This window comes from Tupaia chinensis, unplaced genomic scaffold, assembly GCF_000334495.1.
Source record: "Tupaia chinensis unplaced genomic scaffold, TupChi_1.0 Scaffold000093_1, whole genome shotgun sequence".
Lineage (NCBI taxonomy): Eukaryota > Metazoa > Chordata > Mammalia > Scandentia > Tupaiidae > Tupaia > Tupaia belangeri.
The window spans coordinates 9,487,107-9,514,866 of NW_006159555.1; the positions used below are offsets into that span (position 1 = coordinate 9,487,107).

Here is a 27,760-nt window from a genome sequence, read left to right on the forward strand (position 1 = left end):
CCCTAGGATTTTAAGATTAAAATTAAAAGATTACTCTATCTGCTTCTAGGTGACTAGATTGGTTACATACCAGAGCTGCTGAAGCCACAGACAAAAAGGAGAAACTAATCTGCAAAAAGAAAAGGAAGAACAAAACAGACACAGAAAGAACAGAAATGAACATCAGAGAGAAAGATCTGTTAGTATTTGAAACTTTGATTTCACCTCTTTTCAGAAGTTCAGCTCTGTCCCTACCCTTGAGCTTTCTGAAAAATCCCAAGAAAGTTTTTTTTTAATACTTCTTTAAAAGAATTATTTTATTCAACTATTTATTTATTTATCTACTTGCGCTGGCTCCAGTGACTTTCTGTTACTACAACCAAAAGAGCATCTCTAATATAGACAGATGGGAGACAATATCTACGTCCCATGGGTTTTCAGGCCCCAGAAGAGACAGAAAGGCTGGAGGATGGCAGACGAACTCTAGGTTAAGTCCAGAGAAGAAGCAGGCTAAAACAGGCCCAGATATATCTGGCTATCCTTCCCATCACTGTGCTCTTAGACATGTCTCTTTCTGTCACAGCAGGAAGGGACTAACCCCACACCAGGGAATGAGATCTTTGATGGTAGGTGATCTCTCCAGCAGAATGTGAAACACGCAGCACTCTCAGAGGTAACAACTATAAAGCTTTTATGATACTAAACAAAAATTTGTATCTTTATCCTTCAACATTTCAGGGGTTCCAAAGACTCAAATATTCCTTTTTCTTTTTTAGAGATTTTTACTATAGGGCGTTTGCACTCACTGGAGAGACAGAGAAACAGAGAGACAGAAAGCAAGAAATCACCCTCCGGGGGGATGACCATGCCTCAATCTACTTCCACTCCATTCTCCTCTCAGGATTTTGAGCACACATGCACACGTGCCTGGCATGAGTTTCAAGCCAACAAGCCTGGGACTCCAACCATAGTTGACTAGGTGAGAGTCCAGCAACATAACCATTATTCCATCTGCTGGTCCCACAGCTCTACTATTCTATTAAGGTTCGATAACTGAGCCGGATGCAGAAGCAATGTGAAGAAAGGAATCAGAGAGATGAAGGTGATGACAATATATGGCATAAGCATGTGGTTTTCCCTCATCTTTTGTCCCTCTGCTTCAAGACCGGCAAAGTCCCACATGAAGGCTGCTCTGTCAGCCTGAATCCCAGAGTGAAAAATGACATGAATCATGGCTGCAGCTGGCACACGACAGACCTGTACTATGAGCAGTAGCCTTTAAGATACAGAAGTCTTTTGTTGCCACTGTATAATCTATCCTGTCCTAACCAATACATATAACAAGATGTGTGTGTAGTTTAAGGCTGACCACGTCTTCTTTGACTTGAACCTCTTGAACCCAGCACAAGCACATAATAAACACTCAAGAAATATTGAATGAATGAAACCTTCCTGGATTTCATCTGTACAATAAGGGATTTGGAGTAGATGTTCTACAGGAATCTTCAAATGCTAGCATGCCATGATTTCTATAATTTCTAAAAAAATAAAAGGTTCTGTGTCTCCTTCTGATATACCCACATGGCAAAACCTCATATCAACCTGCATTTCCTTTCTCTTTTATTAAAAAGCCTGTGTACATGGTTGTATATGCTTATAGCACTGCAGAACTGCTTAAGCTTTTAAAAATCCTAGTGCAATCAGCCAGTACAGACCAGAAATTAAATACTAAAAATGCCTTCTCTAACTCTAAGTATTGTGACCCAGAATAATATCTCCCACCCATACCCACTATTGCTGCTGAGTTGGGCAAGTACACCTGCTGTTCACAAACCATCTGAAATTACCTCCAAGAAGGAATTGTTTTGAGAATGAGGCTTATAATTAAACAGTAATTGAAGTTTCCTGTGGTTTTAGGCATGGGTCTTATCTAATACCTAAGTAGATGAACTGCATGGTTTACAAGACAGAATGGAATTAGATGTTTCTACAAGTGAGAGGAGGTCTCTTCTTCATAAGAAGCTGGAATCCAAGAAGGTAAGGTGGTTTTCCTAGGGTCACAAGTAGAAAAGGGGATCCTCAAGGGGCTTACAATGTAAAGCTATGACGACTTGGGTGACTTATTGGATATAGGTTGTTAGGGAGAGAAAGGAGTAGAGGATGATTCCAAATATCCTCAGCTGGCAAATGGGAGGAATGATGAGGTAAAAAGAGAAAGAGCAAGTTTGAAGGAAATGAATTCAATTTGTCCCATGTTAAGTGTGAGATGTCCCTGTACAATCCAGAGATACCAAATGAATATTATAGATTCAAAGCTGAAGGGAAATGACTAAGATAAAGAGATATTATACATTTGGGCATCACCAGCCTCTCCAACCTGTCTGAAACTATTACAGAATGAGAAGGAAGAAAAGAAAAATCAGGAAAGGAGAGTAATGAGGACAGAGCTAGCAGAATGTCATTATCTAAGGGGTGGGGGCTGATAAAACTGAAAATAAATAAAAGAAAGAAGAGTTTATGATGTTGTCTACAAATGAGTGATCAGGAAGACAGGAAGAAAATCAGGATAGAACAGTGCAAGTAAAGGCAGAGGAGGAGAGGGTTTCAAGAAGAAAAATATGTTCAATAGTTATAGCACACACGGCTAGTTGTTTTCCCAATATTCATTCTCTCCTTTTTCCTTATTAACAAATGTCTGACTTTGCTTAATAGCAGCAATGAATCTGGTAAATAAATAAACAAACAAATGTGATTTCCCAGACTCCTTGGTAGCCCATATGACCTCCTTCTGACCAATAGAAGCAGATGCCTATCTACTTAGTGGGGCTGCCAGGAAAACCACTGGGCCATCTGAAAAGTCACGACACACTTTTGCATAGGAAAATCATCATGACTTTTCCAATGACTCAATATATTATTTCCCGATTCAACTAGACAGGCGTCTTTCTTTTGATCCTGACTTGTCCCTTTATTCCTTCCTAATGATTCTATGCCCAGGGTTGCAGCAGCTATCTAAAGAGCCTGAGTATAAAAGACCCAAAATAGATGATGTTGTGGAAAATGAGAGTCTGGTTCCAGGGCCACCTAGTTGATAGTGTAAGAAGCTTGAGCATCACACGTGGCCACTCCCTGCTCCTCATTTCCTTGTGCTCCAAGATATTCGAATCAACCCTTAAATAACCTTCAGACCTGCTTTCTTCTAACCACCCTGACTAGCCTGGCACTGTTAGGCCTGTTTCACATCTGCCCAGCTTACAGAACTGCCCTCCTGACAAGACTTCCCTTCTCCAATCTGTCCTATAACCTGCTATCACTGTCAGAAATGGAATATTTTTCCTTTGATCTCTGCCTAAAATACTTCCACCATTCTTCATTGCCTTGTGGATAAAGTCAGAATTCCTTCATTGTCCCACAAAGTCCTTTCTGGCTTGGCTCCTGCTTACATAATGAAAACACTGTTTCTGATCACACTCTGGACGTCTGTGCAGGAACCACTACCAAGCCCTGCGCTGGGAACTTGACACTTCCTCGATGCTCCCTCTTGTGTTTGGTTTGACTATTCTCATTTCACAGATAAGACTACTGATTCTCAGAGCCCTAAGTCACTTGCCCAAGACATAGCTAGTTTAAATGGGGGGGGGAGGGGAATCTAGATGGCAGAGTCCTTTCCAAGACAACGCCTTGACACGAAAGAATGTGCCCTTTACCATCCTGTTCCCCACCGCCTGCGTCCACCCAAACAAGCAGTCCTGTTGAAGACCACAGACAAAGCCAGTCTTGCCCCTAGGGCCTGAGGAATCCATTGCTGCTGCAGGCAAGGAAGTGGGAAGAAGACCTGGGTTCTCCGTGCCAACTTCAGCGAGAGAGGAGATTCAGAATAGCTCAGAGCTGGAGCAGCCTCGGAGGGCGATCGACCTGACCCACACCGTCAAGGCTCCTTCTCGCGAGTTGGGGCACAGGGATGGGAAGCAGGTGGCCCTTCTTCCTTTACCCCGGCCCACCTGGCTGGCACCTTGCCACTGTTGGACTGAGATTGGCGCTCCAGGACCACCCTCTCCGGGTCCGGAGCTGGAAGGCTCAGGCGCGGGCTGGGCGGGGCGGTCTCAGGTGACTTCTTCCAAGTTCTTGGCAAGACCCAGCCCGCATCGGTTAGCAATAACTCAGCCTGAGGCTCTCCTGGCGCGCTCCACGTCCCGGCAACTGCGCCGTTGCCACCCAGCGTTCAGACCGCGGTACTCCGGCCCCTGGCCCCTCGAGGGGTGCAACCCTCCGCACCCCAGCAGCAGCGAGGTTGAGAGAAGGGCTGTCAGGGAGCCCTCTGGAGTTGCTGTCAGTGTGATGTGTAACTGGAGAAGGGTCGGATCCGGGAGGGATCTCCTGCTGGCACTTAACCTCGGAATTTGAACCTAGGCTCAGACACCCCGACTAACTCTGTGGGCAAGCCGACCTGGATTCTGGTCTCCAGCCACCGGCATCCTAGCGCCCCAGACTCTGCCCGCACGCACGGGAGCCGGCCCAGCCACCCTGCCCAGCTGTCCCGGGCTGCGGTGGAACGCGCCCGCTGCTCCAGGCAGCCCCGACGAAACCCCCGGGTGGCTTTTTCCCGGGGTCTGACCCCCTCGCGCCCCCGCGCGTCCTTCCTTGTTTCTCAGCTCGCTCTGAACGTGATGTAACGAGGCCAGGCTCGCGCAGCTTTCCCTCCTTCCCAGACTGAAGTCCTTCCTCTCGCCCGCGCTCGGCGCTGTGCGCGCACGGAGGGCGCTGGGCTGCGCCGCTCGGCTGCCAGAGTCCGCGGACCGACGGGCGCTGCTGGGAAAGACGCTCTCCCACGTCCCACCTCCTGGATGCGGAGCAGTGGGGGAACCAGACTTCCCTCCCAGAACCAAGGCAGCCAGCCGGGGGGCAGCTGCGGTGGAGGTTTCTGAGGAGACTCACTGGCTTCTTTCCCGGCTCCCTGGAGACGGCAGGAAAACTCAGGTACCTCGGTGGGTGACCCCGGCATGTGCATGTTTGTATGAGAGCGACAGAGGTGGCATAGTGAGAGAGAGAGGGAGGGAGAGAGGGGGAGAAATTGGAAGAGAAGCAGTGGGAGAGATAGAAACTGAGGGAGAGAGATTGCAAGAGAAAGAGGGAGAGATAGACATAGAGAAATAGGTTGCAAAAGAAACAGGGAGAAATAGAAACAGAAAGGGAGAGATTGCAAGAGAAGGGGGGGGGAGATTGCAAAAGAGACAGAGACCAAATTGAAAGACGGTTGAAGACAAAGAGCAGAAGAGAGCCAGAGTTGGCATGTGGGAACTTGACTTGGATTTCTGGTTAACCCGCTGTGGTTTCACCTTACAGAGGAGAGGCATACCCATCCCTGGCCAGCAAGCAGCCCCCAATCTGGATGGAGTAAAAGATGCGGCCTGATGACATTAACCCGAGGACTGGGCTGGTTGTGGCCCTGGTCAGCGTCTTCTTGGTCTTTGGTTTCATGTTCACTGTCTCTGGAATGAAAGGGGAGACTCTGGGAAACATCCCTCTCCTGGCCATCGGGCCAGCCATCTGCCTACCAGGCATCGCAGCCATTGCCCTTGCGAGGAAAACGGAAGGATGCACCAAGTGGCCGGAGAACGAGCTACTGTGGGTCCGCAAATTGCCCTGCTTCCGGAAACCCAAGGACAAGGAGGTGGTGGAACTGCTGAGGACCCCTTCTGACCTGGAGTCCGGCAAGGGGAGCTCAGATGAGCTGGCTAAGAAGGCAGGTCTCAGGGGGAAGGCTCTCCCACAGGGGCAGGGTGAGGCGCCTGTGGCCAGCTCCGTCACCACCCCTACACCCACGGAGGAAGGAGAATGCCAGAGCCTGGTCCAGAGCGGACATCAGGAGGAGACGTCCCGATACCTCGATGGCTACTGTCCCTCAGCCAGTTCCCTCGCCTACAGTGCCTTGGATGCCAAGTGCTCCGCCTGGGACAGATCCGAGTGCCCTGAGCCCGAGGACAGCATCTTCTTTGTGCCCCAGGACAGTATCATCGTTTGCTCCTACAAGCAGAACAGCCCCTATGACAGATACTGTTGTTACATCAATCAGAGCCAAGGCAGGTGGGACCACGAAACTATAGTCTAAGCTGTGCATAAAGGTGGCTGTGCTGATAGAAACATGACCACTTGGCTCCCCATGGATGGAAATTGCTCTGCTCCAACAGTCTTCACATTGTTAGAAATTGTCCTGGTATGTGAGGGGCGTGCAAACCTCCAGTGCCTGAGAGTCATGTAAATAGGCATGTTGGGGACACATTCTAGGGCTGGGTGATGAGGGTTAAGAACACTGGAAGAGGCAGTAAGTAGGAAAGAAAGCAGTTCCAATTGCTTAATTTAAACAATGTTGAATGTTTTATAACATAACCCCAAAAGTGCTATCCAGCACCTGCTGAAAGCAAGGTAAATCCAGAGTGTTCTGCAGATGCCAGGCACCAGGTGACAGAAGGGCTAGCCACAGGGTCACAGGACTGCTTTATGGCTGAAGAAATGGGGGAAAATGCAATGCTCTGCTATATGAAATGATCTTTGGTGAAAAACCTTCCACTGTTAGTATTTTCTAAAAGAAAGAAAAACCAAGCTAAAATAGTTAAACCCTCCTTAGATGGGATGGTATTTAAGAAAAGGGAAGTTAAAGACAGTTGAATTATGTAATTGAGTTTTATGGCATTATCCTCTGACAAGATCTTGATTTCAAAATCAGTAAAAAAAAAAGTGTGACCAGCTAGGTTTAAAAAATTAACATCTTTAAATGACTATGTTACTTTATAAACTCTTCATTTAAATGGATGCACTGAGTATCTGATTTTTTAAAACATTTACTATCATTCATGTATGATTTCCTCACCAGGCGCAAAATGAATTGATGTCCTATTTTCACAGATTAGAATTTGTTTTCATCCAGACAAAAATGAAGTTTACATATACATGTAAATGTCTTTACCATTTCTGGGAGATGTATACTTTTCATTACTATTCCTATATGCCTTTTAAGACCTAAAATTATGAAGTCTAGACGTTAGTCCCAAATATTGTACAGCATTTGTATGACATGCAGTGTTTAACTCCTTAGAAGTATCATATTTGTACATTTGTTCAACACCCCACAGACTGTAAGTGCCAGTAAAACAGGCATTAACCTACCACATTTAACTGAAGCCCAGATTTCTATTAAGTTCACCTGAGCAGTGACCATTACATGGTAAAGTCTCCTTATTCCATGGTTCTTTGCTACTGAAGGAAAAAACTCACAATGCTCAACTGAAATAGATAAGAGTGCAATCAACTGGAATACCATTTGACCCCTGTTGCAGGAAGAGACTGAATTACATATTGGAATGATGATAGATTTAATCTTGAAGATCAGGATTATTTTGTATCCTTCGAAGAATGATGATTTTCAATGATTAGATAGTTTTAGCCACTTTCCCCTAAAAGGGAAATTAAGGACAAAAATTCTAGGCATACTTAAGAGTAGCAATTGTCCTGTCTTAAAAAATCATGCTTTTAAAAAAAAAAAGTCACAATTTTCAAATCAAATTTGGGATCAAAAGTAATTTTTTAGTGCGCTTAAATATATTTTAAAAATTAGATGTGTAATCCTGGGCAAATTTTATCTTTTCACATTTCAGTTTCCTACTCTTTTGGAGGAATGGAGGGAAACTGATTTACACTAGATTATTTCTATCATTTATTCCCAGTTTGAATATTCTGTGATATTATGTCAAAAAAACTTTACATGTTGCCAAGAAATGTTACAGCAAAATGCATTACAAAGTTATGCAATACATGATAAAAAATCATGTGACATGGATTGAACTGCTACTACTCAAAAGAATTTTGTAGATTTATGAAAGCAGATGTGTTTAATTGCCCAATATTATTTATTCAACATAGTGCATTCTGGGAATAAAATAAAGATGTTAGTATTGAAATATTTTTGAGAAATTTTTAAATGTTGATATAGCCCAAAGTAATTTAATATACAACCTTGCACTAAATGTAATCGACTTTGGATTTGGGATGGGGACAGATATTTTCCTAAAACCACAGTACCTTTTAATATTTCTAATGCCTTTTGGAAGTAGAAAACAATATTTCTATAGGGGTAAAAATGATCCAATAACTCTTAGTAATAAAAACTTATTCTTATGTATTTGCCACTGTGGACATCTCGAGAGGTAAAGAGATGGTGAGACCAAGAGATGACCATAGAGACTTAGCAAGTTTTACACAGAGTCTAAAAAGAGATACTTTTAGTGTTAGGTATTTGGTGGGGGGAGAGGGGGGTGAAAAAGTTACTTTCTGAATTTTTGGAACCAGCTTGTAATGCACACACACACACACACACACAAAACACTCCAATTTTCAAATCGAGGGTCAACTAGTTTAGAGACGTAAGGTATTTTTATCATACGTTGAGGTCTATTTTAGGCTTCTTCCATCTACTTACTTCAGATATGTAAGGTATCTCAGGCATATAAGAGAATGTTTTCCTATACTAAAATAATAGTTTGCAAATGTTGGACTGGGAGGTTCAACTTTGTTTGAACAGAAGGAATAAAATGTATGATTGTGTCTGTAAATTTTTCTTAACATCTTATATTAAGCAGCTCCTTTTTATATGCAACAAGGTAGCCTAGTATCCCGAATCAACACTTGACGGTACTATTCAGGGTAAAACTTGTTCTGTTAAGCAGAGCTAGGAGGGAAAAAAAGTGAGTCAACCCTTTAGAGGAAAAGAGAGCAGCTTATTACAATCAACAGTTTTAAAAAGTTCATATATTAGCCATGAGGATTGTTCTTGGTAGACTTTAAAAGTGTCTGGACAGATATAAATATAAGTAGACATTCGTTTCCTTTGTTTTGATGTCAATCCAAATAGTTATTTCAGCTTGATTTTTAAATAGGCATTTTATTTTTGAAATTTCTCTATTGAGTGTCTCTTGCTCTATATTTCTACTTATTATGCACATGGGTTCTTTTTCCAACTGTTTCTTAAATTCTAAGTGTGAATTCAGCCAAGATATCCATGCTGGGACACTCCAGAAGATGGGTTCAAGGTTTATTTTCTATTGCAATCGTTTTGACAAACAAAATTCAGACCAAACAGTTAAGTTTGGTCTTTTCCAAACCCTACCAGCAAGCGCCCTTGAAAATGTTTTCAGTACTGTGGATCTTAATATCCACTGAGGTGGCAAATGTAGGAAATGAAGATTTCTTCTTTTACATGTTTTCTTCCCTTTTACAGTTTTTCCTTATCTATTAATATTACTCCTCTGCACTCACAGCATCATTTACTTGATGAGTTCACTATTATTACTATTATTATTTTACCACATTAGAGGAAAATATATTTTTAAAGCTACACAGATCCCTCCAACCTAACTGATGTTCTTTTACATCCATTTATTTCTTTTTTTAAAAAAAAAAAGTTTATTTTTGAAAAGTTTCTTTCTTTCCTCTGTAAGTGAGAGGGACAGAAAGCGATAGAGACAGAGGCAGAAAGACAGACACCCTCAATATGGCCTTTCACATGAAGCTACGATATACCCTCAGTCTCAGCCAGTCCAGGACAATAGGCACATGCACACTCAGCATGTCCAGGGTGGTCTCTGGGCATGAACTCAAAACCTGGAACCTTCCCATGTGGGTCAATCTCAGAACGTTGGATTACCACTGCAGCACCGTCCAGCCCCTGCAAACGAATGTAATTCTGTTTTGGTATTTCATCTTCTAGGCCTCCTCCATACACATATGCAGCCTTCGTATTATAATAGTATCATTTTATTTTCTCTTTTAATTACATCTTAAGCATGTTTCCATGTTTCTAGGATTCCTAATAATCAGTTAACAATGGTGTAATATACTACTTGAGCAATGAGTCATAATTTATCGTCGCCATTCCTTATTGCTGGCCAAATATAAGGCTTTGTATGTTCTTTTTCTATAGTTGGTAACACTGCTACATGATTTGTTATGAGCCCATGGAGATGGAAATTTACAACTGAAAAGCTGTTTCCTTAGAGGAGAGAGGAGGCAGAAACGTGTCAGTGAATCCAACTCTCCAGATTGTTGTTTGGATCTTCTCATCGCTCGTGTGGATATAAGACATAGGGTGGGAGACAAAATAATGCTTCTTCAAAAAGTCCTCCCACCAAGGCCATGATTGGTATTTTTAAGAGTAAGATGAAAGATTTCCTCAGTTAAGATACTAGCAGTGTGTTTCTCAAGATCAGAATACAGAGGTGTCAGTCTCCAACAGCATACTGTTCAACAAGCAAAATGATAAACAAACTTAAACAACAAAAATTACTTTGTGATATTCCAAACCGTTTTCTTAAAGCACCTCACCATATATTTTATACTTCCTATGTATGTGCATTGTTATCTATTAGTGGCTTACCGATGAACTGGAATTTAAGGAATTCAACAGACTCTGTCCCTGAGTTTTCTGTTTCAGTTCCTTACTGAGAAAATACTAAACTGAGGATGAAAATGTGGAAAATGCTTGGCTCAACCAAATATCTCAATAAAGGACTGAATTCCAGCCTGTCTCTTGTCCCATTCCCACAAAATCATATAAATACTATTGAGTCTGAGATCGTGTCTTTGACTTCTCACCATCGACCAGAGTCCTCACGCTAAATGCACCCATTAGAGAGGTGATACATCACTCTGCCCACATACATGAACCAGTGGGCACTGACATTAGCTCTCCACAGCCTGTGGTGTGTTGTTCTTAGGTCTGACTTATTAGAACTCCTTTTTCTATTTTTCTTTACTCCTCCTCCTGACCTCAGATCAGGCCTTCAGTGTAGTATGCTTAGTGACAATATATGAGGCTTTGCATGCTTCATACCTAATAAGGTGCGAAGGAGTTACAGAACAGACCAGTTACAAAATGAGACAGAAAGCTATTCAAACCTCTTGTGCTGCTCTTTCACAAATCTAGCCCTAGAAAATTAAATACAAAAGGTAGTGTTTAAATAATCGCTTTCTTATTTTTCATGGAAATGAACTATTGTATATAAGACAATTCTTCAATTTGAGGTAACACCACATATTTTTAAAGTTTATTTCTTTCTTTCATGAGTAAGAGACACAGAGGGAGATACAGAAATAGAGAGACAGGCATCCCTAACAGGGTTCCCATGTAGCAATCTACCCACTGCCTCAATCAGCCCTGAATCATGGGCACATGTTCACCCTCCCCGATCAGGAAGGTCTCCAACAGTGAACCCAGAACCTTTCCATGTGGGCTAGCCTTACAGAATGTTAGTTATTGAGGTCCCACTATTTGGTCCCCACATTTCCCTGAGGGAAAAACAAACAAACAAAAAGCAAGCAAACAAACAAACAAATAGACTTTTGAAAATCACTTGACTATAATTCAACATGAAAAGTATGAACAACGTCCTTGTATGTAAATGATTAGACCTCAGACCAACCCAGAAAGGCCCACTCTGCCCCTGTGCTCTTCCATCCCCACCTCCCACCCTTTGCAGCAGCCTCTTGGCTATTCCTGATCTTGCCCTGCAGCTGACCACCCTGAGTCTTCTGCCTCAAATGCCTGCCCTGTCTTCACTCCTGTGCTGCTTAACACCTAACATCCTTCAAGGGGTAGCTGCTGCATCTTTAACAATTTTCTGGATTGTTTCACTCAGAACGAATACTTCAATTATTCTCTGGTCTGATAACACCCTCTACTATTATTGTACATATTAGGTGAGTATGTGTCTATCTCTCCAAATACAGTGTGAGCTCTTTGAGGGTAGGAACCACAGTTTATCCATCTTTCTACCTCCCTTCCCTCCACCCCAATAGCACACATCTTGTCATGCTCAATGAAAACTAAGTTGTACCATTTCAGATACCCTCAAGGTCGACTTTCCCTTCAAATTGAATATAGTCGGCAACAATGTGTGTTAAAATAGGTTTCTATGGGTTGGGGCCCTAATTTTATTTACTACAAAGGGTCTTCAAAAAGTTCATGGAAATGCATATTATGAAAAACACTATCCATGCATGTCAAAGAAATTTGTGCACTAAAAAACAACTTGTACTTTAATTTCATTTTTCTATTAACTTTTTGAAATCTCCTTGTGTATTGTTTCTTTGGAAAAGTCACATCTTACATAACGAGAAAAAGAAAGAGATAAACCTTTCCAGAACATCTTTCCCTCCCTCCATGACTGACCTAACTCCCACTCCCTGAGTCAGTAGCTGCAGCAAGTACGTGACAAGAACGGGTGGCTCTAGGAGCATGTGACAACCAATCTTTTGAATTCCTGACTAGAAAGAAGGTGAATCAATGTACTCAGTTTAATCCTGCAAGTAGGTCAACAAAATATAATTCCCTAGCTTTGACTATTGTCCCTCTATTAAGCATCCCTCCAATAATTTTTACAAGAACTTCAAGACCACCTGAGTAATCTCTTGGATCAGTATTGAGGGTATGAATTGCAGGGCTCCCATCCCCACCCCATCCCACCCCACCCCCTCTCTCACCTCCAACCCTATTGAATCTCTCCTTCTCTATAAAGGCTGAGATGCTCAGAGACTGTTTGGGGTTCTATGAAGCCATGATTTGCTCTGGAACGAGATAATGGCATCATTCAGTAATTCCCATGAGTAGTATTTGAGGCCAATTTTAATAACTTCAAACCCATATAATTTGTCCTGTGAATTTCCCAACTATCTGACTTGGTGAAAATGGGATTTAATTTGAGTAACTCTTTTCCTTGGTCACGGTAATATGATGGTCTCCTTTAACAATAGCAAGAAAGACCTCCTTTGTGCATGAGTAGGAAGGGAGCAAAGGGAGAATGTGCAGAATTGTCAGCATAGGGAAATGAGCCAATGAACAGGTGTGACATTCACCCTCATCATCGTCTTAACATCACCACTTCTCATCTCTACCTTAGAAGTTAATGCTCAAAAGTGGACTAAGAATAAATCAGACAGAAAATGTTTTTAAAATGTGAAGAGGAAAAGAAAAATACTATAGAATTTTTATGTTTTTAGTAAATGGCTAAGAAAAATATATATGTACAAATAATTTAAGAGCTTATCTAGAAATATCATGCTGATCAAAATTGAAAAAAACAGCCTCCAATAAATAATTTCAAATAGGTTAAAAATTATTTAATAATAGATCAAAAAGTACAATAAGAACTAGGAAATTAAAGGAATATGAAGTAAATAATATTAGCTAAAATATTTAAAAGGTAAAAATAAGAAAGTTAAATATTTTTAAATGCATACATTTAGCCAAAATTTCCCACAGAAAGAACAGTGATATTTTAAATGCAAGCAGCAATACAGAGGTCAGGACTAAGAGCCAACAATGTGATCTAGGCTGAGGCAAAAGTACATATGGAACAGAGGCTGTTCCCAATTCTCTTCTCAGGGAGGATTCCCTTAAAACAGGCTCTTATTCTTCGGGTTGCAAAAATACAGGACCCAAATAATTTTTTTGATATACCCCTAAAAAACACAAGCAACAAAAGCAAATATAAACAAATGAGATTATATTACATTTAAAAAGATTCTGCACAGCCACGGAAACAATCAACAGAGTGAAGAAACATCCTACATTATGGGAGAAGATATTTGCATATCTTACATCTGATAAGACTTTACTGTCCAAAATACATAAGGAATCCAAATTAATAGCAAGAAAATAAATAGCCTGATATTAAAACAGGCCAAAAGACAAAATAGACATTTCTCAAAAGAAAATATGTAAATGGCCAACAGGCATATGAAAAAAATTTAACATCATTAATCATCAGAAGATGGCAAATTAAAATCACAATGATTGCTAGAATAGCTAGTATTAAAAAGACAAAAGAGAAGTTTGGGGAAGGATATGAGAAAAGAGAATCCTTCCCTGCTATTAATAAAAAAGTAAATCAGCGCAGCCATTATGAAGAACAGTACAGAGGGCCTTTTTAAAAAATAAAAATAGAATTACCCTATGATCCAGCAATCTTACTACTAAAAATTTACCCAAAGGATATGAAATCAATAAGTCAAAAGACAGCGACACTCCATGTTCATTGTAGCCTTTATTCACAATAGCCAAGATATGCAATTAGCCTAAATATCCAACAATCGGTGAATGGATAAAGAAAATGTAATATTTATACAGACACACACACACACACACACATACATACACAATGCAATATTATTCAGCCATAGAAAAGAAGAAAAATACATCATTTACAACAATGTGAGTTTTGCTAAGCTAGATAAATGGAAATACAAACAATGCATAATCTTGTTTATATGAGGAATCTAACAAAGTCAAACTTACGGAAGTAGAGAGGAGAGTAGAATTAGTGTTTCCAGAGGCTGGGAGTCAGGGGTGGAGAATAGGAAGATGTTGACCAACGGGCACAAAGTTTCACTTAGACAGGAGGAATAAAATTTTAAGATCTATTGCACAGTATGGTGACCATAGTATTGTATATTTCAAAATTGCTGAGAGACTTTAAATGTTCTCACTACAAAAAAAAAAAAAAAGACGTGAGGTAATGGATTAACATTAAATTTTTCTACAGTGTATGCATATATCAAAACACCATATTGTACCTCATAAATATATGCTGTTACTATCCTATAATAAAAAATAAAAGCTTAGGCCTTTTGAGCCACTCTTTCTCTGTCCACTCAGACCTACTCCTGCCTCTCAGGAATGTACTTGCACTTTAACTTAATAAACTACCTTTTCCTTACACTAAAAAAAATAAATAAATAAACTTTAAAAATAAAAATTTAAATGGAAAAAATACAGGGCTCAGAACTGCTGCTTTCCCAAAATGCTATGGTCTCTTCAAAGCTCACTTCTTACTGTCAGCATTAGAAAAGAGGTCAGTAGCAAACAGTTTTGAGAGTAACAGGCAATTATGGCCGTACAGAGGTATGACCGAGAAATCTTACTGAATATGTTCTTGTCAGTCTTTCCCGGTCTCCATCCTCCATCTTCCCTTTCCATAGACCATCCCAGTGCCCACTTGTCACTCAACAAGTACTAGGAAAAAAGTATGGATAAACTGAGCACTGTGTTGGCCTGGGATGTGCAGTGAGCTAACACAGAGACCAAGTTCCTTCATGGAGCTCACAGCCTACTATGTGAGGTTGATATGATAGATAAATGGAAGGTATTGGGGCCAGGAGGTGGTATAGTGGTTCATAAACTTGATTCCTATGTGGCTGGCCACAGTTCAAGTCCTGGACCTGGCAACTTGAAACTCAGGGTGGGCACATGTATGTGCATGCCCAAAGTCCTAAGAGAATAGAGAACAGACTGCAGCATGGCCACCCCTTGGGTGGTGATTCTCTGTCTCTCTGGCAAGTGCATACACCCTATAGCAAAAATTTCTCTTAAAAAAAGGAAGGTATCGGGAACCAGCAGTTAGCGTAATGGCTATGTCGCTGGACTCCCACATAGTCGACCCCAGCTCACGTCCCGGACCCGGCGGCTTAAAACTCACACTGGGAGCATGTGCGTGCATGCCCAAGATCCCGAGAGGAGAATGGAGAAGGGATTGCAGCGTGACCATGCCCCCTGGGGGGTGATTTCTCGCTTTCTGTCTCTCTGTCTCTCTCTCTCTGTCTGGCGAGCGCACGTGCCCTATAGCAAAAACTTCTCCAAAATGCTAGATTCCCACGGTGTCAAAGGCTGACATGAGAATGTTAGAGCAGCACTTGGCAAGAACTCACTTTACTAGAGTGAACATGAGTAATTATCTACAAAGGTGTCATAGAGGAAAAATGTCCAATGTGAGACCTAAAGAATGACTATGAAGTAGCTCACTTAAAAAAAAAATGGAAAAGAGAGTTTTGAGTCAATAAAGCAGTGTATATGAAGGCCAAGAAGGGAGAAAGAATATTTAAAAAAAAAAAAAAAAGTCTGAAAAAATGCAGTCATCAAATGGCTAGAAAATGCACGGCCAGATGGGGAGAGGGAGCCAGGTAGGGAAGAGCCAGGTAGGGAAGATCCTGGACCTCTCCTCCCCTACATTAAGGCTTAGTTTGTCCAAGAGACCTTAAGTTTCACTGTCAGAGAAGGAAGAAAGCTCAGAGATGATACCATCAGGGCTCTTTATTCTGCAGAGGAAGAGTCCCAGGCCTGCCGGCTTGTCTCCAACACAACATAAGGAAAGATTAAACTCACCTCGGCTAGAACCTGAAAGTTGAACTGGATTCTGTTTTGAAAAAAAATTAATCCAGCAAGCAACTGTTCAGCTTAGTTTCAAGGCTGAGGTTCTCTTCCACTTGGGGTAAAATAATTAGTCATGCTAAGCAGTCCCCCTTTCCAAACACCAAACAATTGTTTTGCTGTTGCATGCAGTAAAATAACTTGAAGCTCTTAAATGAAAATATGTGATATAAACTCCACTTCTAAAATCACCATCTCTGTGGTACTTACAATTATTACAGGCAGGTTGATACATGGTAAAACTTTTTTTATTCACAGAGAGGCCATCAATAGTTATGATGTTGGGCACCAACAGATGGTATAGTGGTTAGGGTGCTAGATTCCCACATGGCTGACCACGGTTCAAGTTCCAGACCCAGTGGCTTGAGAATCACACCAAGTACATGTGTACATGCTCAAAATATCAGAAGAGAGTCGGAGAGAGGGGACTGTGGGATGGCCTTCCCCCCACGGGGTGATTTCTCACTTTCCTCTTTCTATCGCTCCCCAGCAAGTGCAAAAACCTTTAAAAAAAAAAAAAAGAAAAAAATTGTTATGTTGACTGGATGTACATCTCTTGATCAACATTTTCTGTGACTCAAAATCTTCCTTAATTTTTCCTTCCTGAATATATGCTACATAATGCAAGATTTTAATAGTCAAATACAGTTGCTTAATTAGACCCCCAGTGTTTTGTTTGTTGGTTTGGTTTAGTTTGTTTTGTGTTTTGGTTATTTATATCCCCAATGCTTGAAATAGGACCTATATAGTGGACACTAAATAAATACTTACTTATGAGTGAATGTAGAATTCCACAGAGCCATTTATTAACATGGTCTCTGATTATACTAAAAGGGGGGCTGTTATAATATGGATATGTCTCCCAAAATCCACATGTTGGAAATTTAATCCCCCAATGCAACAGTGTTGGGAGAAAGGAGGCTTTTAGAAGGTATTTAGATCATAAGGGCCCCATCCACATAGATTTCCATTATTAAAGGGCTTAGACTCCTAGTATTTCTAGCAAAAGCCAACTCTATCATGGTTAGGTTTGTTCTAACCATTTCTGGCTAACCCTCCTGCTCTGTCAATTTATTCCTGAGCTCCTAGCAGTACCCTAGCTGAAGCTCTACAGTTACATTAGGATCCCAAGAACCAAGTTACAATTGTGAGTTTGAAATACAGATTTGGATTACAGATCTTGAGAGCTTTCTCAACCAATCAGAATAAAGAATGATTTAATTTATTTTCTTTTGTACTATCTTAATCATACTCTTGAGCACAAATCTCAATGGCTAATTTCATTGTTCTCTCCCTGTGACTTCTATGTGTAAATTGTAATAGAGGAAATTGTATTACAGCACAGGTAATGCAATACATTCAGACTTTGATGGATAATGGGGGGAAATTAATTCCAAGAATGCAGGTTTTCCCAAGAAATTCATAAAGAAAAATTAAAATCTGTCACTTATCAATATCCCAACACTTTAATATTCTCCCTGATCTAATACTGAGAAAGTTCAGGTAGCTGTGTGTATATAAATGCTTCAAGAAGAATGACCCATCTGTGCTAAACCACAGTCTTCTCACACCTTTTCTTTGGCAGCTTCTACCACTGTTTCCCTTGGAAACTAAAGTAGCAGCTGCCTGCAAAGACATCTCTCCCTCCTCGCTCATCAGTCTCAGAGACTAGCAACATGCTTACTTCTTCTATGAAAATATTTGATGTTGGGGATGGTGTGCACATGAGGGACAATATACAAAACACTCCCACCCTGGGTCACACATGTTGTGCATTTTATCTAGTTTTTTTTTTCTTGGATAGTTTCATTTTTCCTCTTCATTTAATGTGATACACCATTAATTTTTCTCTGTATTATAATTATTTATATATACACATCTTCTCCATTAGCTATTAGGCTATTTAAAGTCGAGGGAGAACATGGTCCTCTGTTTGTCATTTCTTACAGATCCCCAGAAATCTTCTCTGTTTAATAAAAATGAATTGGATTATGTAATTATTGATTAACATGATCCTAATCCAATAGTCAAAATGTTAGCATCCATTGATGATTCTTGCCTGAATCAAATATTGTTACATTGGTTGTTAAATATTCATTTCTCCTCATTCATTCTACATTTATCAATTGAAATTCTGCCCTAAGAAAGAACTTTTTCTCTTCCATCTATTTACTCATTTATTTATAAATGAGTATGGGTTCAGGGACTATTATTTTATACAACAGGTTATAATCTGTTACCATCACTTTCACTAGCTTTATTGAGATATAATTGACAAATAACTATATTTTTTCTTAGTTTGCCAGAGAACACATGCATTTGGTAGAGAGAGACAGAGAGGCAGAGAGAGAGAGAAGAAAGCACCCTCCAGCGGGGCATGGCCATGCTGTAATCCCTTCTCCTCCACTTCTTCACCCTGTTTGGATTTGGGGCAGGCATGCCTGTATGCCCAATGTGTTTTTCATGCTGCCAGGGCCCAGATTTGAACCACACAGCTGGCCATGTGCGATCAGCTCCCTTAACCATGAGGCTATAGGCAGCCCAGCTAGCATTTATTGATAAAATTCTCATGAATTATTATGGTATGGATTGGATTATAATCTGTCATTAACATTTTTATTTTAAAAAATTGCCCCAGATTTGGCCAAGGGGAACACTTTGCAATTTGCTTCTGTGTCTCTTTGTTATGTCTTCATCTTGCTTTAAACCCTTTTTCATGTTATGTCTCCAGATAGATAAATCACTTACAAAAAAAAAAAAAAACTTAATAACTTCATAGTCACCACTTTAACCAGTGATGAAACTTAACATCACCAGTCATGGTACCTCTTGATAGTATGCACTGAGGACACATCATCACCTGGGTGATTCTTCTGTCAAAAAGTGAATAACCCTGACATGATAATGAGGAAACACTAGAAAAAACATCGAAGTGTAGAACATTCTACAGAATGGGTGACATTTTTTTCTCCAAAAATGTCAACATCATAAGAGCCAAAGACTAAGAAGTTATCCTGATTAAAGGGGGCTAGAAACATAACACTAAAGGCAATTCATGATTCTGGATCATAATATAGACCAGAGGGGGTGGAACTGCTATCAAACATTATTGGGATAATTAACAAAAGTGCAATAAAGTTTGTAGATTATATAATAGTGCTATAACAACGTTAAATTTTCCGATATTGATCATTGTGCTATTGTTATATAAAAGAACGTCTTCACTTTTAGGAAGTAGACACGGAAGTACTTAGAGGAAATGGAGCATCATGTATGCACCTTACTTTCAGAAGGTTCAAGAGAATGATGGCGGGAACCAGCAGTTAGCGTAATGGCTATGTCGCTGGACTCCCACGTAGTCGACCGCGGTTCACGTCCCGGACCCGGTGGCTTAAAACTCACGCCGGGCACGTGTGCGTGCGTGCCCAAGATCCCGAGAGGAGAATGGAGGAGAAGGGATTGCGGCATGACCATCCCCCCTGGGGGGTGATTTCTCACTTTCTGTCTCTATGTCTCTCTCTGTCTGTCTGTCTGCGAGCACACGCGCCCTATAGCGAAAAACCTCTCCAAAAAAAAAAAGGAAGAGAATGATGGCATGGCTTGAATGTGTCCCTCGAAAAGCATGAGTTGGAAACTCAATCCCCAATGCAACCGTGTTGAAAAGCAGATTTGAGACAAGATGTTTGAGTTGAGGACTCAACCCTTATGAATGGACTAATGCTAATTATAAAAAGGCTTGAGATTGTGAGTTCACTCTCTTGCCCTGCCGCTTTTGCCATGGAATAATTCAGCACAAAAGTCCTCACCAAATACCAGCCCCTCAACTTTGGACTTTATAGCCACCAGAATTGGGAGCCAATGAATTTCTTAAATTACCCAGTCTAAGGTATTCTTCTGTAGCAGCAAAAAACAGACTAAGACAAATGATAAAGCAAATGTAGTAATGTGGGTGAAGAGAAGATGAGAAACTGGTTGAAGGGGATATAACATTTTTTTTGAGAGAGAGATTTTTGTTACAGAGAGTGTGCGCTCACCAGAAAGAGAGAGATAGAGAGACAGAAAGCGAGAAATCATCCCCCAGGGGGGATGGTCACTCCGCAATCCCTTCTCCTCCATTTTCCTCTCGGGATCTTGGGCACGCACACAAATGCGCCCAGCATGAGTTTAAGCTATTGGGTCCGGGACTTGAACCACGGTCGACTACATGGGAGTCCAGCAACATAGCCATTACACTAACTGCTGCTGCCAGGGATATGACATTTTTTTGTGCTACCCTTGCAACTTTCTTATATGCTTAAAATGTAAAATTATAACAACTGAGTTGGATAGAGGTCAATATTATTGTTAATTTTTATTCAGTTTTACATCACAGGGTTCTAAAAAAGATAAAAAGTGACTTAAAGTATTTTCTATAATTGTTCTTCAGCCAAGGATTTTAGTGCAAGCAGTTGTGGGGTGGGGGTGAGTCTTCAAAAAAGTTCATGGAAAATGTATATGCTAAGAACCAGGAGATGATGTAATAATGGTTACATCACTGGATTTACACATAGTCAACTGTTGTTCAAGTCCCAGACCCGACAGCTTAAAACTCATACCAGAAGCATGTGTGTGCATGCCCCAAATCCTGAGAAAAGACTGGAGGAGAAGGAACTGTGCTGTGGCCATCCTCCCTGTAGGGTGATTTCTTGTTTTCTGTCTCTCCAGTGAATGTACATGGAGAGTCTTTAAAAAATAAAAAAGCAAAGAAAGAAAGAAAGAAAGAAAGAAAGAAAGGAAGGGAAAGAAAAAGAAAGAAAGTGCATATTATGAAAAAAAACTCTATGTATTGATTTGAAATATATTTTGCATTAAAATAAACTCATACTTTAATTCCATTTTCCTAAAAACTTTTAGAAGTCCCCTGTATCTGAGACATGATCCTAGACAACATCAGTAGGGCAGTGGAAAAGGAGACCAGAAAGAGAAAGAAACAATTATGGTATGTTAATGAGCAGGTGACAGCTCTGAGCAACTGGGGCTCAATTCCGTGTGAGAGACAGTGCAGAACACATCTTAGAGCTGCCTCCTTTCTGAAAGCAAGGAGGTGGAAGCATTTATCTTCTTCCCACCAGTCTTTAGTTGAAAGCTGCTCTCAGGAAGGCATTAATGCTAAGGCAGTGCCATGCAGAGACAGTGGCCAGAAAAAATCCTCAGGAAAGGGTTACAGGGACTGCGTTTGGAAGGCTGTAGTGGTGATGTGCACATAAATAGCATATGTGATAACAAATAGCAGTAGCTTGGATCATGGTTTGTCACCCAAAACTTCCTGTGATGGAAGCGCCATAACAAAATACCACAGGTTGGGTGGTTTAAATGGCAAAATGCACCCAGTATGATTTCCAGGCTGCCTGGTTTGGGATTTGAACTGCAGTTGGCCATGTAGGACCAGTAATCATTATGCCATCTGCTGGTCCCATGAACTCTTAAAACTTAACAGCAAGAAAATGAACAATCTGGGTACCAGCAGATAGCATAGTGGTTACATTGTGGATTCCCACATAGTTGATAATGGTGTGAGTCTCAGACCCAGTGGCTTAAAACTCACGCTGGGTGCATGTGTGTGTGTGCCCAAAATCTCGAGAGGAGAATGGAGGAGAAGGGATTGTGGTGTGTTCATTCCCCCAGGGGGTGATTTCTTCTTTCTGTCTCTCTGTTTCTCTCTGTCTCTCTGGCAAGTGCATGCACCCTATAACAAAAATCTCTCTTCAAAAAAAAAAAATAGAAAATGAATAATCTGATTAAAAATGGGCAGAAGGCAGAGTGTAACAATTTCTTACAAAACTAAACATACTTTTACCATACAACTTAGCAATTAAAATCCCTAAATGAACTGAAAACTTATGTTCACACAAAAATCTGCAAATGGATTTTTTTAAGTAATTGCCAACATTTAGAAGTAACCAAGATGTCTCTTTACAATTGAAATATGTATAGAATTAAATATATAAATAATAGTAATAGACAAATAAATAAATATAAGTAACCAAGTTGCCTATCACTAGGTAAATGAATAAATAAACTGTGGTACATCCAGACAATGGAACATTATTCAGTGCTAAAAAGAAATAAACTATAAAGGCATAAAGGCATGGAAAAATTTAAAATGCATATTACGAAGTGAAAGAAGCTGATATCAAGAGGCTTCAGATTGCATAATTCCAACTATATGACATTCCGCAAAAGGCAAAACTATGGAAACAATGAAAGGTCAGTGGTTGCCAGAGGTTTGGCGGGGAAGTGGGGAGGGGGAATAAACGGCAAAGAACAGAAGATTGTTATGACAGTGAAATTATTCTACATGGTGCTCTAGTGGTAGGTACATGTCATTCTGCATTTGTCAAAACCCATGCAATGTACAATACCAGGAATGAACCCTCACGTAAACTGTGGACAACAGATGATAATGTGTCAATTGTCACAAATGTCCCACTTTGGTGAGGGAAGCCAACAGTGAAGGAAGCTGTGCATGTGGGAGCACAAGGGAGTGTAGGAATTCTGTATTTTCTGTTCAATTTTGCTGTGAACTTAAAAGTGCTCTAAAAAATAAAGTCTATTTAAAAATAAAATGAAACAAAAAAACTTATTTTAGCTGAACGGGGATTGTTACAAAGCATCTCTGCCCTCAGAAAGTTAGTAAAAACCTAAACAGCCCTAGAAAGGATGTCCTACATAATATATTCTTAAACTGGAATGCCTTACTAAACTCCATGAAAATATATGCATGTGTGTGTGTGTGTGTGTGTGTGTGTGTGTGTGTGTGGTGTGTTTGTTTGCTCATACATGCTTTTTTCCCACTAGAAAGAATTTCAAACTTTCTTTAAGATTCTTCATGCTTGGTCACTGTCCCCTTCCCAAAATCTTAAGGCTCTTAAGTCTACAAAAATAAGCTCTTAGAATCTACTTCTGAAAAATCTTCATTTTTCCCCTCAGTGGCTCATAAAGTCAACAAATGGTACAGTAGCAAGATCCTTCCCCAGCCTCACACAAGAAAGGCAATAGGCTGTCTGCCATGCTCAAATGTCAACTGACTACCCCTGAATGAAGATGGGCTCACATCCCCACAGGAGAAGCTGCTTGTGTTCTCATTGTTCAGGAAACATATTGTGACACTGGAGACACAAACATGGCCAATTGAAGGGTATCTCCTTCCCCCACCTCGATTCCAATAAGAAAAGAGGAGGCAGAGGAAAATGTATAGCATATACTCAGAATTACTTACATTATTGCATGTACGTTGGTCTCTCCTTGAACTGCTTGATTTTCCCATCTGTCTAACCTAAAACAATTTTTCATAAAGCTAACCCACATACCTCAATGTACTTAGGTGTTTTCTTATTCCTGCTACAAAGTAAATGCAGAGTAAAGAAAATTCTAAGGGGAAAATCTCTGTTTTCCTCCATTCTCTGCTTTTGAGAGGACGTTCATTCCTCTCCCATCATGTGTCACCAGCCCTCACCACTCCAGGTCAAACATTTGTATTAATTACCTAGATTTGACATCCCAATTATCTTATTTTTGGCTTTCATAATCTTTTTGCATTCCTTGATCTAGCCAGTCCACCATTCTCAAAATTCTCATGGCAACAATTCTCACAACTGGTTATCCCTTTTTTCCAACTCTGGCATGGACCAGAGCACTCAACACAATAACATTGTTAGCATTTGCTACCTGCATCAGTTTGTCCTATCATTTGTCCCAACAACAATGACACATCTCATTTATTAAAAAAAAAAATTTAATATCTCTATATACCACAGTGGGGTATAGGAACTTCAACAAAACTCTGTGAAATAAGCATTATTGTCCTTCTTACAGAGCAGGATACTGAAGTTCCAAAAAAAAAAAATTCTACAGATAAGATTACTAGCAAAAGAAATGCAAAGATCCTACTAAAGCCCCCTTCAAGAGTTTCCTTAGGTCCTGAATACTTCCTGATATACATCAGGGAATCTGAATGGACCCAGAGGACACCTGCCACATGAAAATCCACCAATACTGACACACTGAGACAGTTATGGTATAGATTCTGGTTAAGATAGAATATAGCCAAGAAGTCCAGTTGACTTTGACATGCAATAGGCCTCCTGAACTTTGACAAGCCCTCTCTCTACTTTGAACCAAGGTCTGTAAGTGAGGGGCTAAAGCTTTTTCATTATTTCTTGAAACTTGACAGAAATGACACATTCATTTAAAAAAAAAAAACTCACATTAGCTAAAGTGCATATACCTTTGACTGGAATAACTCCAACTCCACAGAGTAACAGGTTCACTCCTGCTAATCAGAGCTTCTGGTTGGCAGTTACATAGACTTCTGATCAATAAAATATTAGGCAACACATTAAGCAATACATAAATACAGTGTTAGAAGGAAAAAATTTTTTCAGAAAAAGAATTCAGAGTCCAGGTTAGTAGCAAGAGGCAAAATCACTGATCTTAACCCATTCTAGCCATTGCATCTGCTGATCCTCCTCAATATCAGATTCACGACCAGCACAGCCATCTTATGTTCAGACTAGCCAGGCATCAGACTAACCTTACCTCTCCACAGCCAGCTCTCTCATTGCTGGTGTTGCCAGACCGCACTGCTAGTACAGCCAGACTCCTGGACCCATGTGGTCAGCACTTCCAGCTGCAGCACCCCAGCCATTTGCCCCTGCTACCAATCCTCAGGACAATAGCTCACGTGTGACTCAAGGGGCAGTGAAAATGGGAGGTAAGGACACCTATATACACCTGTTTCATTAAGTGAAAGCCAAATCAATAAACTGTTCAGACCTTTCAAGTTGTCCGGGCCCAGAAAATGAAGTGAGTTAATTTGCATGGAAACACGGAAAGACAAATAGTATATAATATGTTTAAGAAACATAATAAACTTTACAGACAAAATAATCACACAGTTTAAAAATTGTCTTAGTGGGGGGTGGGGGGAGACCAGCAGATGGAGTCATGGTTACATTGCTGGACTCCCATGTAGTCAACCAAGTTGCAGACCCCGCTGCTTAAAACTCACACCAGGCACATACGTATGTGTGCCCAAGATCCCGAGAGGAAAACAGAGAAGAAGGGATTGAGGCATAGCCATTCTCCCCTGGGGGGGGTTGATTTCTCGCTTCTGTCTCTCTTGTCTCTCTGGCAAGGGCACATGCCCTATAGCAAAAATTTCTCTCTTTGGAATCAGCAGATGGCATAATGATTATGTCCCTGGACTCCAATATAGTTGACTGCAGTTCCAGCCTCGGACCTGGTGGCTTAAAACTTTTGCCGGTCACATGTGCATGTGTGCCCAAAATCCTGAGAGGAGAGTGGAGAAGGGATTACGGCATGACCATCCCCTCTGGAGGGTGATTTCTCGCTTTCTGTCTCTCTGGAGTGCAATGCGCCCCATTACAAAAACCTCTCTTTAAAAAAAATCTCTTAAAAAATTGACTTAGTATATATTTATCCAATACAAATTATACTTTAAAAGACTGCAAGGCACCAGATACAACAAGATGGTTAAAATACAATCCTTGGGGCCAGCTCATGGCCTGGTGGTTAAGGTAGCTGGATCCCATATGGCCAACTATGTGGGTCAAGTCTCAAACCCAGAAGCTTGAGAAACACATCAGGCTGTGTGTGTGTGTGTGTGTGTGTGTGTGTGCCCAAAATTCCAAAAGGAAGAAGTAATGGAGAAGCGACTGCAGTATGACTACATCCCATGGGGAACACTTTCTCCTCCTCTCTTTCTGACTCTGTCTTTCTCTCTCTCTCTCTCGGGCAAGTGCACATGCCCTCTGAAAAAGTTAAAAACAACAAAAACAAACAAAAAAATAAACAAAAGAACAATCTTTGCTCTCCAGGTATTTGCGATCTAAATAAGAAACAATTGATTAGTACACAAATGACTATCACAGGTGAGATGACCAAAATTGAAAGTTTCCTGAAAAGTAACCATAATGACATTAAAAGATAAAATTTAAACAAATTAAATTTAGCAAGGTTTTTTTGGATTTTTTTTAGAGATGTTCACTATAGTGCATGTGCGCTCGCCAGACAGACAGAGACATAGAACAGAAAGCGAGAAATCACCCCCTGGGGGATGGTCACGCCGCAATCCCTTCTCCTTCATTCTCCTCTCGGGATCTTGGGCACGCACGCACATGCGCCCGGCGTGAGTTTAAGCCACCGGGTCCAGAACGCGAACCGTAGTCAACTACATGGGAGTCCAGCGACATAGCCATTACACTAACTGCTGGTTCCCAAATTTAGCAAGGTATTTGAGCAAAGAATGATTCACAGGGCCAGCAAATGAAGTAGCGGTTTCATCGCTGGACTCCCAGGTGGCTGACTGTGGTTCAAATCCTAGTGGCTTAAAACTCACTCTGGGCACATGTATGTGTGTGCCCAAGATCCTGATAGGAGAATGAACAAGAAGGGATTGTGACATAACCATTCCCTTCGGGGGGGTGATTTCTTACTTTCCCTCTCACTGTATCTGTCTCTCTCTCTCTCTCTCTCTTTCTCTCTCTCTCTCTCTCTCTCTCTCTCTCTCTCTGGCAAGCACACTCACTCAAAGGCAAAAACTTCTAAAAGAAAAAAAAAAAAAAAGATTCACAAATTTGGTAGCACTCAGAACCAGTACAGGTTCAGGGAGCTCTACCCAGCAACTTAGATAGGCAGTATTTATAAACAGGGAAAGGAACTGACTTACAGAAGCCTCTTGACTGGTTGCAATTCAGTACTTGCCTCATTTGAGCATAGTCTGATCAGCTGGCAGCTTGTGATTGGCTGACACTCAGCTGCTGTGATTGGTTGAAATTTAGCTTTTTGTTACAATAATATACTCTAGAGTTAGGTTGCTGTTCACTATGTTTGGAGGCAACTTTAGGCCAAATTTAATTTAATTTAATGATATCTTCAGGGTTCAAAAGATGGAGGGGTTTCATCAAGCTTTATGGAGGACTTGGGAAGAGCATGATGAGTGAAAGGGAAGAACAAGAGCCAAGGTGTGGGGGGCAGATGATGGCACAGCACTCAAACACAAGGTTCTAAGAAGGTTTTATGGGAAGGTTCTAGGTTCACATCTGGAGACCTCCCTGAATATGCCAGGTGACCATGTGCACAGGATTTGGGACTGGCTGAAGCCAGGGGTGCATCATAGCATCAAGGTCCTGGTTGGGGGTGCTGTCTCTCTCTCTCTTTCTTCATCTCTTCCACTCATGGAAGAAATAAATTTTAAAAATTTTAAGGGTATGAATCCCAGGAAGCACATAAGGTATTCCAGGAACAATGAGCCATTCAGTCTCCTGGACTGTACAATGAGCAGTGACAAAGTGGGGGGAGAGCAATGTGAGCCTCGCCTGAGGGAAGCGTGGACTGTGTTATTCAAGGGCACACACTCTTAGGCCACAATGCTTAGTTCAAATCTCCAACTGCCTCTCGCTAGTTTTGTGACCTTAAGCGTAACTTCTCTGTAACCTCAGTTTCTTCATCTGTAGCATGAGAACAATA

At 40.9% G+C, this 27,760-nt stretch overlaps 1 protein-coding gene across 2 annotated transcripts; it reads left to right on the forward strand.

Annotated features, from left to right (window-relative positions):
- Positions 1-4,737: 4,737 nt before the first annotated feature.
- TMEM215 (transmembrane protein 215) lies at positions 4,738-6,719 on the forward strand. Of its 2 annotated transcripts, none has more exons than XM_006143094.2 (2): positions 4,738-4,964; positions 5,323-6,719. In XM_006143094.2, the coding sequence occupies exon 2, from the start codon at positions 5,381-5,383 to the stop codon at positions 6,086-6,088; it is 708 nt and encodes a 235-aa protein (XP_006143156.1). In that variant the 5' UTR covers positions 4,738-4,964; positions 5,323-5,380; the 3' UTR covers positions 6,089-6,719. The 2 variants fall into 2 exon arrangements, with proteins under 2 accessions (XP_006143156.1, XP_006143155.1); XM_006143093.2 differs by having other exon boundaries at positions 4,738-4,956.
- Positions 6,720-27,760: the final 21,041 nt, after the last annotated feature.

Excerpts from the sequence above, each read along its gene's own strand:
- TMEM215 (XM_006143094.2), top strand. The coding sequence starts at position 5,381 with ATGCGGCCTGATGACATTAACCCGAGGACTGGGCTGGTTGTGGCCCTG.